At 34.8% G+C, this 13,609-nt stretch overlaps 1 protein-coding gene across 1 annotated transcript in view; it reads left to right on the top strand.

Moving 5' to 3' along the window:
* IL1RAPL2 (interleukin 1 receptor accessory protein like 2) overlaps positions 1 to 10,682 on the top strand; it is a 617,445-nt gene extending 606,763 nt beyond the window's left edge. Inside the window, exon 9 of the mRNA XM_045068289.1 lies at positions 7,840 to 10,682. Within this exon, the coding sequence (XP_044924224.1) occupies positions 7,840 to 8,537 (698 nt within the window). The 3' untranslated portion in view covers positions 8,538 to 10,682. The remainder of the gene's footprint in view (positions 1 to 7,839) is intronic.
* Positions 10,683 to 13,609: the final 2,927 nt, after the last annotated feature.

Genomic DNA, 13,609 nt, shown 5'->3' with positions numbered 1-13,609 from the left:
TATTTTCCTGGCAGTGGCTTACCTTTCCATTCTTGAGCCTGTAGCCAAGATCTTCCTTGTGTTTTCTCAGGTTTGGTGCCTGAATGTGGCAAGAATTCCTACTTTCCAGTAAAAATTTGGTTTGTCTCTTCCCAGGCTAGAAACATCTGTCCTGAGAATAGCAAAAGCAACTTTGTTGCCAACAGGCATCTGAATGTCAGAACTGACAGACAAGCAAATGAAAGCCAGATAGAAAACACCCTACTCAAACTGCCTAGAGACACAAATTTGAGAAGTAGATATTTTCTCACCCCTGCAGCTGCTGGGTTTTGTGGTGTAAAGTACTGTACACAGAGCACATTTTGTTCATGGGGCCTAGTGGATCCTTGAGGAATGAACAGATGTGCTCTGAAGCTGACATGTGACCAATAGAACCCAGCTGTGCAATTGAGATCCTGAGATCGGGGACATTTTTGGATGAGTACCATTTAGGTTCTCTATCCCATCTTATCTCAGTGTTTCTGCAAGGATTAAAAAACATAAAAATATAAAGGTTATTGAATTAGGCTCAAGGCCACTGATCAGGTGGAGAAAATAACATTCTAAGACTAAAAGTAGAAACAACCCAATCCTGTAGCTGTTGCTTGCCTTTAAAAGAAAGCAATCAAGGTACTTAAAAATACCTATGTAATATTTATTAACAATTAAAAATTGAGCCGGTTCTGTCTGAAACTTCAGAAAAATCTATAAATATCTAAGTAGACTTTGAAGAGAAAAAAATTCCTTTTAAATGATTTATCTTAATGTTCCCTTCTATTCATAGAAAGACTGAGGGGATCTCTATGTGAGTTATTCATGCATTATTACACTAGAGAAAGACATTAGTATACTAAAGATACTGTCACATATATGTTTGATCATCTCTGTCTGCTGAAGTCATATTTATGAATTTGGCCTCAAGTATCAGTATTACTGAAGGAGTATTTGAGTGAGTGAAACTCAAGATTCCCATAACTCCTTCAGTAATTTAAGGGAAAATGATAATGTCTGATTACATTCTTACATTTCCTCACTATTCTAATCTTCAGTTTTCTAATACTTAGTGTTAGCCATGTGATTGTGCTGACAGTGGAGTGACAAATGAGTGGAGAATACATCTGGTGTCAGATGATCCCTAGTCACTTCTAAGTGAGGCATGCAAAAAATATTTTTGTACATGGATCTGTAAGTACCCATTGCCAATAGTTCCTCTAATAGCTGGACATATTGGACACTATTCAAGTAAATTTTCCTTGGGGAGTAATAAAATCCTTTTCTAGGCATTCTGATGTCTGTGACCTAAAAACTGTGAGGCAGGGGTGACATGCACAACCGTGGAAATTTAACACATTGTGAGCAATTAACTCAAATGGAATAAAATTAGATATGCCCACTATCCCCTTCATGTTAAAGTCAAGAGAAAAGGAATTATACCCCAATATGCCCCCAAATGTGCTGATGTCAATGGACTAAAGTTTCTCACGAGAGTTTGAGGTTAAGAAAGAACTGTGTAGAATTTCAATCAAGAAGTCTACTGCTCGAGGGGCGCAAAGAACAGACACCTTAAAAAAAAAAAAAAAAGGATCAGAAGACCTGGATAAAACTGTCTTTAAGTACAAAGGAGCCACAGAAAAGACAATTTAAGGAGCAGGTAGTCTTGTTCCTATTCATAAGATTGCACTGAATGAAACTAATTCCATCTACAAGTTTCTAGGGCATGAGGGTAAAGGAGAAAAAGAGGAGGGAAAGGACATTTTACAGGGTGGTTTTTTTTTGGGGGGGGTTGTTTTTTTTGGGTGTTTTTGTTTTTGTTTTTGTTTGCTACTCTCCATATGATATTTCCCTCAGTATTCTCTGAATGTTTTCCATTACCTATCTTTACTCTCAGGAAAGAGGTGAAGAGAGATTAGAAAGAATTTAGAGATGAGGATAATATTCCAGAGTAGATTCTACGTACTGTTATGCTTCCCTACCCACCCAACCACAGGTAAAATGTAACAGTAAAAGTAAAGGATTCATTACCAGAAATAACAGTCTTCGAAGTCAAAACTGTGAATAAATATAGTTCACTATACTTGCAAGGTCACAGCAAATTCATGTTAGCCATTGATCAACCAACCTTTCAAAAATAATTAATTAGTATCCTTAACATTACTCAGTAGAGAATAAAATGCTTACCAAAATATTTAAGCCAATGAACTATCTATGAAATATCAAGCCAAGGACTTGGAGAGGGAGGAGAAAGGAAAAGTTTTTGTAGGGTAAGTAATACCACACACTGTTTAGAAAGCTCCTCCTTCCCACACATACACCTAGTTAAATAAAAATTTTATTGCCTCAATCTTTGTGGCAGACAACACAGGCAGAGCCTTACATCTGCCAGAGGCAGAATCAAGACCCAGATCTTTAGTAATATCAACAGACAAAGTCAGGTTGTCAACCTATATGACTCTTTCAACAGGTTAGTATTAAGCTTCATTATTTAAGATGCATATAGTATTTTCAATGAGACTACATTATAAATTGTTTAGTTATACCAGAGGGCAAATATTTTTTTCCCAAATATATAATGCTGAATAATACATTTTTCTTTGATATATAGGACTGATTTGATATATAGGATTGATTTGATATATAGGAAACCTATATTATTTTTGCTGGTTTCTCCATACCAGTTAAAGGAAAGGACCCATCTCAATCAATTAGAAAGAATTCATTTCTGATGTCAATTTAGAGATTAAATCTTGATTTTAAGTCTTATAATATTAACCCATAGGTTTTAGAAAATACCACTGTTGATATCTATGAGTTAGTTAATGTTAGCCAAAGATTAATGAATTAGCACCCATATTAATGCATCCTTTCTCATCTTAATGATTTGTCTGTTAATGGATGTACATAGCTGTGGGTATAAAAAACATTATTATTTGAACCTGGAAAAATAGTAAATTGTGTCTTTGTCTATAGGTTAGTTGTCTTTTAACTTTTTAAAAATATGCCAACTACCCCTAACATAACTACTTGGACATAAGATTATTTACAAGAAGCTAATCGATTAGTTTGATAACCTGATAAATCAGGTTAGTAGGCAGTAGCAAGACCTCATGGACATTCCTAAATATATAAGGTTTTTTTTCTCACTTGTTCTTCTGCCTATATCTGTAACAGATTCAGCGCCTGAGATTTATAAGAGTACTGAGTTCTTTTGGGAAAGTATACACATCACAGTAGAAGCAATTTCTTAGGGCTGCCATTCTTCCTGCTTCTATTTTATTGCTTTATTTCTTTCTTCAGTTACGGTTTTTTTAAATAAGTGTCCTGTTTCCAAGTCACTTTTGTAGAGCTAATTCTATTTTTCTAGATGCACTGTAATTTTGGTTTATACAACTGCCCCGAAAGAATTTTTTAAATTGAATTTGCTTTCCTTTTAATAGTTTTAGTTTGTCACTTTCCTTGTTTCCTATTGGCTTAAACTTTCTTCATTCTCTAATAAGTACACACCCCAAAGTGGGCCTAGTGACTATGCATTTCCTTTCTAGAATATTTCCTAATTTCTGTCAACTCTCAAGATAGACAAATGAAAAAAGGTTCTTTGCACTTGCACTTATAATATGAAAAATGAATTTATACCAACTCAAGCACCCTTGTCAAAACTATGTTCAAGGGTTTTTTTTCTTTACCAGTTGTGAAGATCACAAATAATTTAAATGTAATTAGCTTTATTTTGTGTCTGATAATTTGGTATGGTTTCACAGCTTTGTCTAGAGAAGCAAAAGACTATCAGACCCAGGCCTCTTTAATTTTTTTTTTTTTTTTTGTCATCATAGGTTACTTCAAACCAAAATCTATAAAGAAATAATTTAATGACCTTCTATTTCAGGGATATTTTATACTTCTTTATGTGGAAAAAAAAGAGCCTTTGAGGGATTTCTAGTACTCAGTTGCTAAATTTGCCAGAATAAGTCAAGGCAAGATTTAATAAATATTCATGTGTGCTGTGGATTTAGGGACTTTTTTTAAAAAGTTTCCTTATTATCTCTTCTTGGTAACAAGCTTTTTAAAATGGTTTCTGAAGGTTTCTAAAATGTCCCTCACAAAACCACAGCTCTACCATGGCAAACACCACTGCCTGTCAGAGACTGCACTAACTATGGACCAGCAATGTCTTAACATGATACCTGTTTCTGCTTAGTTTACTTGGAACTTTTCCAAACCTAAATACCCTGATGGTCTCTAATTCAGGGGCAGCAAACTTTCTCTGTAAAAGCCCAGATAGTAAATATTTTTGACTTTGTGAGTCATATATGGTCTCTGTTGCATCATATTCTTTTTTTTTTTTTTTACAACCTTTAAAGAAATTATTCCTTGCTCATAGACCATGCAAAAACAAGACATATTCTTAATGGATCATGCTCTAGTTTGCAGTCATTGGATGTAGACATGCAACCTGGGGGTAAGAGAGAAATTATTTGGGGTACTTGTTGCATAGAAGACAGCAACAACTCCCTGGCTAAAAATTAGGAAATAAAAAATATTAACTCTACCTGTTTGGTCTCTTGTTAGTTTACGTATATTTTTCACGATGGCTATGTCCTGTTTTTTTTCCCTAAAGATAAGAAGACAGAAAGTAAAAACTTAAGAAGGGAGGAAAGAAGGGGGTAAACAGAGATAGACAAAAAGAGAAAGGGAAAACAAGAGAGGGAAAGGCAGAAAGAATGAACAAGAAAGCAAAAAGGGAGATAAAAGGACAAGAAAGAGACAGGACAGAAAAAGAAAGAGAGAGAGAGAGGTAGAGAGGAGCTGGTGGTGGGGGGGGTGTGGAGAAAAAAACATAGAGAGAAAAACAAAGAGAGAGCCAGAATATGGAAGCTAGTGCACAGTCTTTCCTTCTTTTCCTTAGAGCCAGGCAGCTTTTAGAGGCACCTCCCCAGCTGCTTTCAAACATTGAGGTTGTTGCCCAGCCACTGATCACTATCCCAAGAAGTGAAATGTGGGCTCCACATCTGAAAACTTCCACTTGGTTTTTCACCAAGTGAAATGGAACACAAAATTCAGGGCCCAAACAAATGGCTCATGTTTTCTTTGGGACACTTGGTCTGTGTCTACCCAGGGAAAATTTTGATGTACTGACTGACTGACTCCAGTGCATATGATTAATGTATATATAGGGCAAACCAGGATAATTCCGACCTTTTTTCTTCCACAGCAGGTTTTCAGCCGGAATTATCTGGATGGTTGCCTCAACTCTCCACTAGGCTTTGCCAGGATAAGCACAGCCAGTGTAATATGCAGGAGACAGGGACCACTCCCTCTACCCAAGGTTCCCTTCAACATCCACACCCTGTGCAGCTGAGCATAGTGGGATCTGTCCTAACAGTCATTCCTTCTGGAGGAAAATGCAAATTCTGTCTAATGAATCTTTAAGAGGTCCCCAAAACCCTAAATGTTGCATTTGGCTTAGCTGTCAAATAGCAAAATATAAAAGACAGATGAAGGAGGAGAACCATACAAATGGGAAAAAAAAATTGTACCCTGTTCCCTTCCCCATTCAGGAAGAAGAATAGCAAAAGCCAAAGCCCATAAATCCCAATAAAATTAATTAATATGTATGTGTATAGTTTCTCTTAAGACTATGGATACCTGGATTGTAAATTTTTTTTTCTTTAAGTAGAGGTATGTATATAGAGACAAACCTTTTGTTTTTAAAAATACAGTTAAAAAATAAATTAGACTACATCCCAACACATAGAAAAAGTGTTGCTCATAGAGGCACAGTTTATGTGGCAGATGTGTTCCTGACAAGATTTGTACAGATCATTTTTCTAATTAAATGAAAAACTACAATTAATGAGAGAAGAATACTACTGGGAATAACCCCTCGGTAAATTATTTTGTAAACAATTCCTCTAAAAAATTAACAATTAACTCATAATTTACCTGGCAAAACTATATTTTCATGGACTCCTGCACTGATGCCATAATTCTGGGTTTGGGTTTTGTTTTGCTTTGCTTTGCTTTGCTTTGTGTAGAGGAAAGGTGAAAAGAATAATGGGAAAGATGCATGATAGTTTATTTTACTGTATCTTACAGATCCAACCTCTAATGATGAAGCTTCCCACATAACTTCTTTCTTTTTGGGAGCAGAAAGAAAGGAAGAAAATGAAGAGTCAGAGCTGTTGATACATTGGGATAGAATTTTTCCACTCTATTGAAACTTTCTACCTTTCCTTCCATTCTGTTTCACCAGTTCTCTAAGTGATAATTACAGAGTGAAAACTTCCCCCATTGTTGTTTATGTGGTGTTTTTATTTTGCTTTTTATGGTTTTTATTTATTTTACTTTTGTTTTTTACAGTTTTCAATGCTGATTTTTTTCTAAAATAATCTCTTTAAATTCTTAAGACGTCCCCTCTCCACTTAGAAGTTGTCTTACAAACAGTCATTGTAACTACTGCATGAGAAAGTCCTAAAATGTATTAAGTAAAAACCAAAACAATAATAACAGCAAATTGTTAAATGGGCAATTCTATGTGTATCTCTTAAAAAGTTTTTTGTTTATCTATAGGGTGTATAGAAAGTTTACTCATATTCACTTGTGAAAGTGTTCTTGCTGCCTAGTGGTGGAAATAAAACCCTGGAAAAGAGAGATTCTGTAAAATGTGCATCTGTAAAAATAAGTTTCTCTTTTCAAATGGCTTGTACTGAGTTGTTTGGTGGCCCTGCACTATGTACTCCTTGAAAGCAATCTGTAACCTTGGGCAGATTTGCAGTGACAAATGTTGCTATGCTTCTGTAAGCACTGCTTCTGCTAGAGGGCACTGTACATTAGCAAGGCCTTGTTCTCTACTTAGTAAAGACAGCTTTCTGTTGCCACACCTGTGTCCAAGTCTCCATTTGTTAACACATGTGTGTGTTTCCCTTTTTGGCAGGTCAGATTTTGGGAAACATGATTGCAAAAGGATTATTCTGTGGAATAAATAAATATAGAGTTAGTTGAGTGTTTTTCTACCATGAAAGGACTATAACATATTCACCTCGCTCTCAGAATTGCTCCACAAAGTAGGGTAAAGATTCCTCAACTGAGAGACTCCACCTTTACTCTTTTACCATTCATTCCACACCATCCCCCACCTGTAACTTCACCCCTTATTCTTCCCCAGAACAAAGAGCAGCTGGTTTAAATTGAACTCCAGGGCACACACAAACCACTTTTCTATCTCTCAGTTTGAAGGGCAACATGGAGAACCTAAGATTGCAATAACAAAAGGTATTCTGAGAAACAAGCTGTGATTCTAGAAGAGATTTTCCACCATTTCTATCAGCTATCTTTGAAGTAGTTCCTATACATACCTGCTAATTGTTTGGTAGTTTGGTAGCTTAGTAGTTGAAAACTATGAAAAAAATACAGTGACCTTTCATTTGTTAAACAGCTCCATTTCTCTTTTCATCAATCTGATGATTACTTGTTCCCCTAGGGCTGTTGATACATTGGGATAAAATTTGGAAGCCTTCCTTGAATTAAATAATTAAATAAATAAATATAGCTGAAATACACCTAAACTCTGAAGAAGTTAGAGTTTTGTATTAGTCAACAGAATGCTATAAGTAATGATGCGGAGACAGAAAATAAGTATTAATAAGCGGAGTTTTTTTTTATTGTTCTTTTTAAGGAAATGTACTTTCTGAATGTGCAATACAAGAAAAGAAAATGTGATGTTCCTTAGTGAAAGACTGGCTTTTTGCTCTATTAAAGTGCAAACTTGATGCTTTAAAGACTGGAAATGTGTTTGTTTTACTCTTTCTCTCTTTCTGTGATTTGTAGCATACATTGAAGATCTCACAAGATGTGTTGAGCAAAGCAGAAGACTTATTATCCTGCTAACTCCAGACTATATTCTCAGACGAGGATGGAGTATTTTTGAGTTGGAAAGCAGACTCCATAACATGCTAGTCAGTGGAGAAATCAAAGTGATTCTGATTGAGTGTACAGAATTAAAAGAAAAGGTGAATTGCCAGGAAGTGGAATCACTAAAGCGCAACATTAAACTTTTGTCCTTGATCAAGTGGAAGGGACCCAAAAGCAGCAAATTAAATTCTAAGTTTTGGAAGCAATTAGTATATGAAATGCCCATCAAGAAAAAAGAAATGCTTTCTCGGTGCCATGTTCTGGACTCTGCAGAGCAAGGACTTTTTGGAGAACTCCAGCCTATTCCCTCTATTGCCATGACCAGTACCTCGGCTTCTCTGGTGTCATCTCAAGCTGATCTCCCTGATTTCCACCATTCAGATTCAATGCAAATGAGACACTGTTGCAGAGGTTATAAACACGAGATGCCAACCACCACCTTGCCAGTACCCTCCTTAGGCAACCACCACACTTATTGCAACCTGCCTCTGGCACTACTCAATGGACAGCTACCCCTTAAGAATACCCTGAAAGATACCCAAGAATTTCATAGGAACAGTTCCCTGCTACCTTTATCATCCAAAGAGCTTAGCTTTACCAGTGATATTTGGTAGTAAAAACGCTGAAGTCCTCTGAACAGCTAATGTGAGCACACAATTTCTGCTTTGCCAAGCATAAAGTACACCTAATAACATTGAGGTGCTGAATAAGTGTTCAAAGTAAAAGGCACAGAATCCCTTTTGTACTTAAAATTTTTGTTTACATTTCCAGAATAGTGGGGGGTGGGGAGAGGAAGGACCTGCTTTTGTAGTATAGTACCTTGTTTCAATGAGTGGTTTTGATTTCTTCCTGAAAGTAAAAAGTTAAATATCCTTTTCTTTAAGAGTAGGTTTTTTTTAACAACTTTTGGACTGAAAACTTAGATGATGTATCTTCCACATATTTATAAGTATTTCAGTATTTACATGGCTTTTGAAATAAGAAAAACTTAAAGACTTGAATTGAATTTGAAAATTCAGAACTAAGTTTAAGCAGAAAAGAGAACTTCTACAGAATAACTAAAAAATCGGGAGTTATCAAGAAAGAAGTGTTGAAGCACCCCAATTAAGAAGATTCTTTGTAGAAGAAGATCAGTTAAGAAAAAATGTGATTGAAATGTTTAGAACTTCTTCAATGTACTGGGCAACTTCTCTAGACTAAATCAACAGCTCATAATGACAGCTTATAGTTGTATAGGGAGCACATCTTCTGTAAGCAAACTGGTGGGTAGGCAAACAATAAGCATTTCTTAAGCAAATGAATCGAGAGGCGGCTAGTTCTTTGAAGATGATTTTAAAGAACTTGTATGGCTTTCTAGCCTATGTCAAGTTTTACAAATTTGAAAACACCTTTTAAGATGCGTATTTTGTGTTTGCTAATAATTCACATTTGGATTTTTTTTCCAAATGATCTCTTGACCTACTTTTTAACAGCATCACTGGAGTTTCAATTTAAATCAATATTGACTGCAAGTGTCAGCAGCAGAAAAGAAGTAAAACAACAATACCAACAGATGAAGTGCAAAATTATTCACGTTTACTAGTGGTAGAGCAGCAATTGCAGTGATTGTCATCTGAAATGTGGTTGTGAAACAGACTATTCTGCACATACACAATATCTTCTTCGCCATGTGTGCACGGTTCCTGCAGAAGTATCTCTATTCCTGGTGCTTCAAAGAGTATATTTTATAGACTAAACTTTTCCACCTTCACATTATGACTGTGACTGTACCACACCAGAAAATCCCTGTAAATGATCTAAAATATTATGAATTTACTGTAAGGATTGTACCCCTATTCTAGTATTTATTGTGAATTACTACATTGTGTTATTTCCAATTACTCAGTTTTGGTGTGTTCTCTACCAGGATGGCTGAGGGGGGCAATTTTTTATCAAGGTTGAATCTGATACCTTGCAGATGGTTCATAAATCATGTTTTTGGACAAATATATATAAGAAAAGATGTACACAATGTGTAAAAATTAAGAATTTGCCCAACCCTTGTAAATGTGAGACTCAAACATGTAAGAGAATAATAGATAATGTGTTTTGATTATTTCTTTCAACCTTTTTACATTATTAATTCCCTGTGATCCATGAACGTTTTGTTTAAAGCACTTGTTTCTCCATTGCTTTTCTATATCCAGCTGCTCAGAAAATGCATTATGCTTCAACAATATGTAAAAGCTTAGCAGTGATACATGTTCATTTCATTCTGAGACAATTAGTTGCTTCTTTGAAAAGTCCTGTTCAACACACATAGATATTTCATAGATGTATTGTTTCTACTGAGAAAGGTGATTTTGCTTCTGTAAAAAATATAGGTATTTCAAATATGGAAATTTGTCAATTCCAAACTGTTTTCCAAGTGTTATAAAGTTGTATTTACTCTTCAGTGTCCTTTAATGATATGTGTAATTACTAAGTTAATAACCTGCATGAAATGAGTAGTATATATGTTTAAGTGACCAATTGTACTTCTTATTATTTTGTTTTTCACAGAAACCTAGATTAATTCAAATAGAATTTTCAGTGGTATTTTTAAACTAATACTTCTATATTGAGCATGCCAGTTCTGAAAATATAACATGGGTCTCTCTGCTTCCTTTATTTACAATGATTAAACGTGGGTAGCAATTTGAGTTGGCTGGCCACAATGTGTCCTTTCACTACTAGTAAGTACTCAAAAACAGAGCATTCACACTTGTGCTGGGGAACTTGACAAGAAACCTTTTCTACCATTTTCAGGAACGAATGTGTACACTATCTATAAAAATTTATTTCTAGATGGCAATTCAAATTTGATTTTCATCTGAGATTTTTGAAAGATATAACCCATTTAGATAAGCATTTAGTCTAGAACATAATTTATTCTTCCACTTGCTTACACAGTAGGAAAAACTTTCTTCTCAATTTTTCACTGAAATGGATTTAAAAATTTAGAAAAAATAATGATGCAATTAGTTCCCATATGTTCATAGCAAATTTATTTAGTTCATTCATCAACAGTACATGGACTTTTAAAAACTGATGCGATTAAAGATTTAAAAAAATCTGAGAATGTCAGAAATTATGAAACAAATGAGAAATGTACAAAAGCAATATATATATTCATACCATATATACCATATGTGTGTGTGTGTGTGTGTGTGTGTGTGTGTATGAAGTGAAAACTGCATTAAGAATAAACAGTGCTCAGGAGATGTTCAAAATGTATGTGGTTTTAATTTGGCAAAATATAAGATCAGCAGATTTGTTCATCTCTGAGCTCTAATCTAACTGTGGAGATTCTGAAAGATGACTAGATGGTTCCTAAAAAGAAGTAAGAGGGTATCTCTCCTCACCCCCTCTAAACCTTAATTAAATTAGATCCAAATCTGTTCATATTTCAATCACTCTCATTTAAAAAAAAAAAATGAGAGGGGGCTTCTAGTAAGGTTTGAACCCAAGGTAGTATCATGTGATAAATTAATACTTTGAGTATTGTAGCTAATATTTTGGGGCTTAAAAGTAAGAAACAAACTACAATAAGAGGAGAAACAGTTCAGATATGAAAGGGAATTTTATAGAGGAGTTTCCAGAGGACATGGAAATGATTAATATCCTATGAATTATTTTTGTAACATATTGAAAAATGGCAGGTGTGTGAAAGAAACAAATTCTGGAAAAAAAGAGGAGACTCTCTGACCCATGTGGTGATTGAAGGTCTTATAAGTAATATAAACCTCTGGTTTCAAGCATTTACTGCCCTTTGGCATTTTATTTTTAAATAAATTGGTTGTTTTTCACCAAGTGTTTTCTAAAAAAATTAAATAACAACCATGGGAAATATCCTAGAAATTGTACATATAAATCTTTATGCTCCTTATATTAATTTCCCAAGGTGAAGTAGTGAACTGATAAAATCAGAATGAAGTTAAGACAGGACATAATTCCATAGTGGCCACTTAAGTCTGAACACTTGCAATTGTTGTTGCTCTTTTCTGGGAGAGAATTCCATGTTGAAAATTGTTTGGCTCAAATTTTTCTATTACTCCTGCATTTTTGTTCTAAGATGTCTGATAGGAAGTTACAGTGTTGAATATTAAGACTCTCTGATGAATGTATGGTGCTGTCCAATAAAAAATAATCATTAGATTCTAACCTTTTCATATAAAACTTACCTTTTTTTACAACTGAAACCAGCCATAGACAATTTAAGAAGGTTATTCAGCATTCTAATTACCATGAGATCAGAGCTTGTAAAATCACCTGCACCCACCTAAACTTGTCTTCTCAAATGTTCACTACTGTTCAATCAACCAAGTTTTCTCCAGATAGTACTAAAGTCAATCATGAATATTAAGTGCCCACTGTGTATGGCCCACTACATAAAGTATAATAGAAATATTTTTTAAAACTTTAAGTCCCTATTTTCAAATGGTGTATACATTATATGCACAAAGAAAGGGGTATTTTCAAACATATTCCACTGTAGGAAAATTAATATTTTACATGCAGTCGATAAGAGTAGATAGAGTAGATAAGAGAGGTGGGATGATTCAGTCCCAAATTGAGCAAGAGATGAGTTTGGAATAGAAAGAACAGTGGTGAAGAAAGACAATTTCCCAAGTGCAGAGAACAACACATGTGAAGATTCAGAAGGAAATAAGCAAGTCCTATTTAGCTGATAACAAGCATATTTGGGCTAGCAAGAGCAGAAATCTGTGTGAGGGCATAGTAAGAAATAGGGATAGGACAGGTGCCGGAACATTCATGTTGTAGCAGATGCAGGAAGAATTAAATAAAGGAAGAGAATGGTGGCAGGGAAACCAGTTGGGATGCTATTGTTGTAGTCTACATCTGAGGTGATAAGAGATGGAGAGTTGTGCCGTGGATACTCTCAGAAAAGGCAAATCAGGAGAAAGAGGAATAGGCATAATGTGGTGAAGTGAAAAGTGGAAAATTTTTTAAAGGTCAATAAAGACTTCAAGGATAAAGAAAGAGTTGCACAAAAGGAATTCTCTTATAGTATTTAACTTACTTTCTTAATTGAGCATCCTGACACTGTAAGGACAATAGAGAAAACATAATGATAGGTGTGTTTGCTACTGGAGCAACTTTTGAAGCATTTGCAGGAGAATAATGGTCAAGAAAGGCAAAGTACTTCTGCAGAGCTGCTTTAGAAATGAGTAATTACATTCATTCCACTAAATATAATCTCAAATTCTCAAAGAAGGAATTGATGGAGTTTGGTCCTTTGTGTCTCATCTGTCTACTGATTCTATTTAAATTCCTCACTTCACTTCAGAGTGAAGTGAATCAGAAAATAAAGGCATTGAAATTTTTCAATTAGAACTTCAAAAGGTAAGGATTGAGGGTATTTGTCACTAGATTGAACATAATAAAAAAATACCATAATAGAAAAAAAATAAAATAGAGAAACTGGAAAAGGTTTACAAGGAGCAAAAAGTGATATGTTGAAGTGTGTTGGAGTGGTGGGAGGAAGCTCATGGAGTGGCCCTATGAAGAACAATAAAAAATTAACAATCACGTAAAGCTTGAGACCAAAGAACCAAATTTTTATCAAAATTGAATATGGAATGATTATAATCTTTAAAATTATGAAGGAAATTTTATATGGGACATTGTATTTGTAAGACTTGAT

Source organism: Mustela putorius, unplaced genomic scaffold, assembly GCF_011764305.1.
Source record: "Mustela putorius furo isolate JIRA1106 unplaced genomic scaffold, ASM1176430v1.1 tig00003901_pilon_pilon_pilon, whole genome shotgun sequence".
NCBI lineage: Eukaryota > Metazoa > Chordata > Mammalia > Carnivora > Mustelidae > Mustela > Mustela putorius.
Note: the sequence above shows the minus strand (reverse complement) of the source record. Positions and strands in the feature narration are given on the sequence as shown.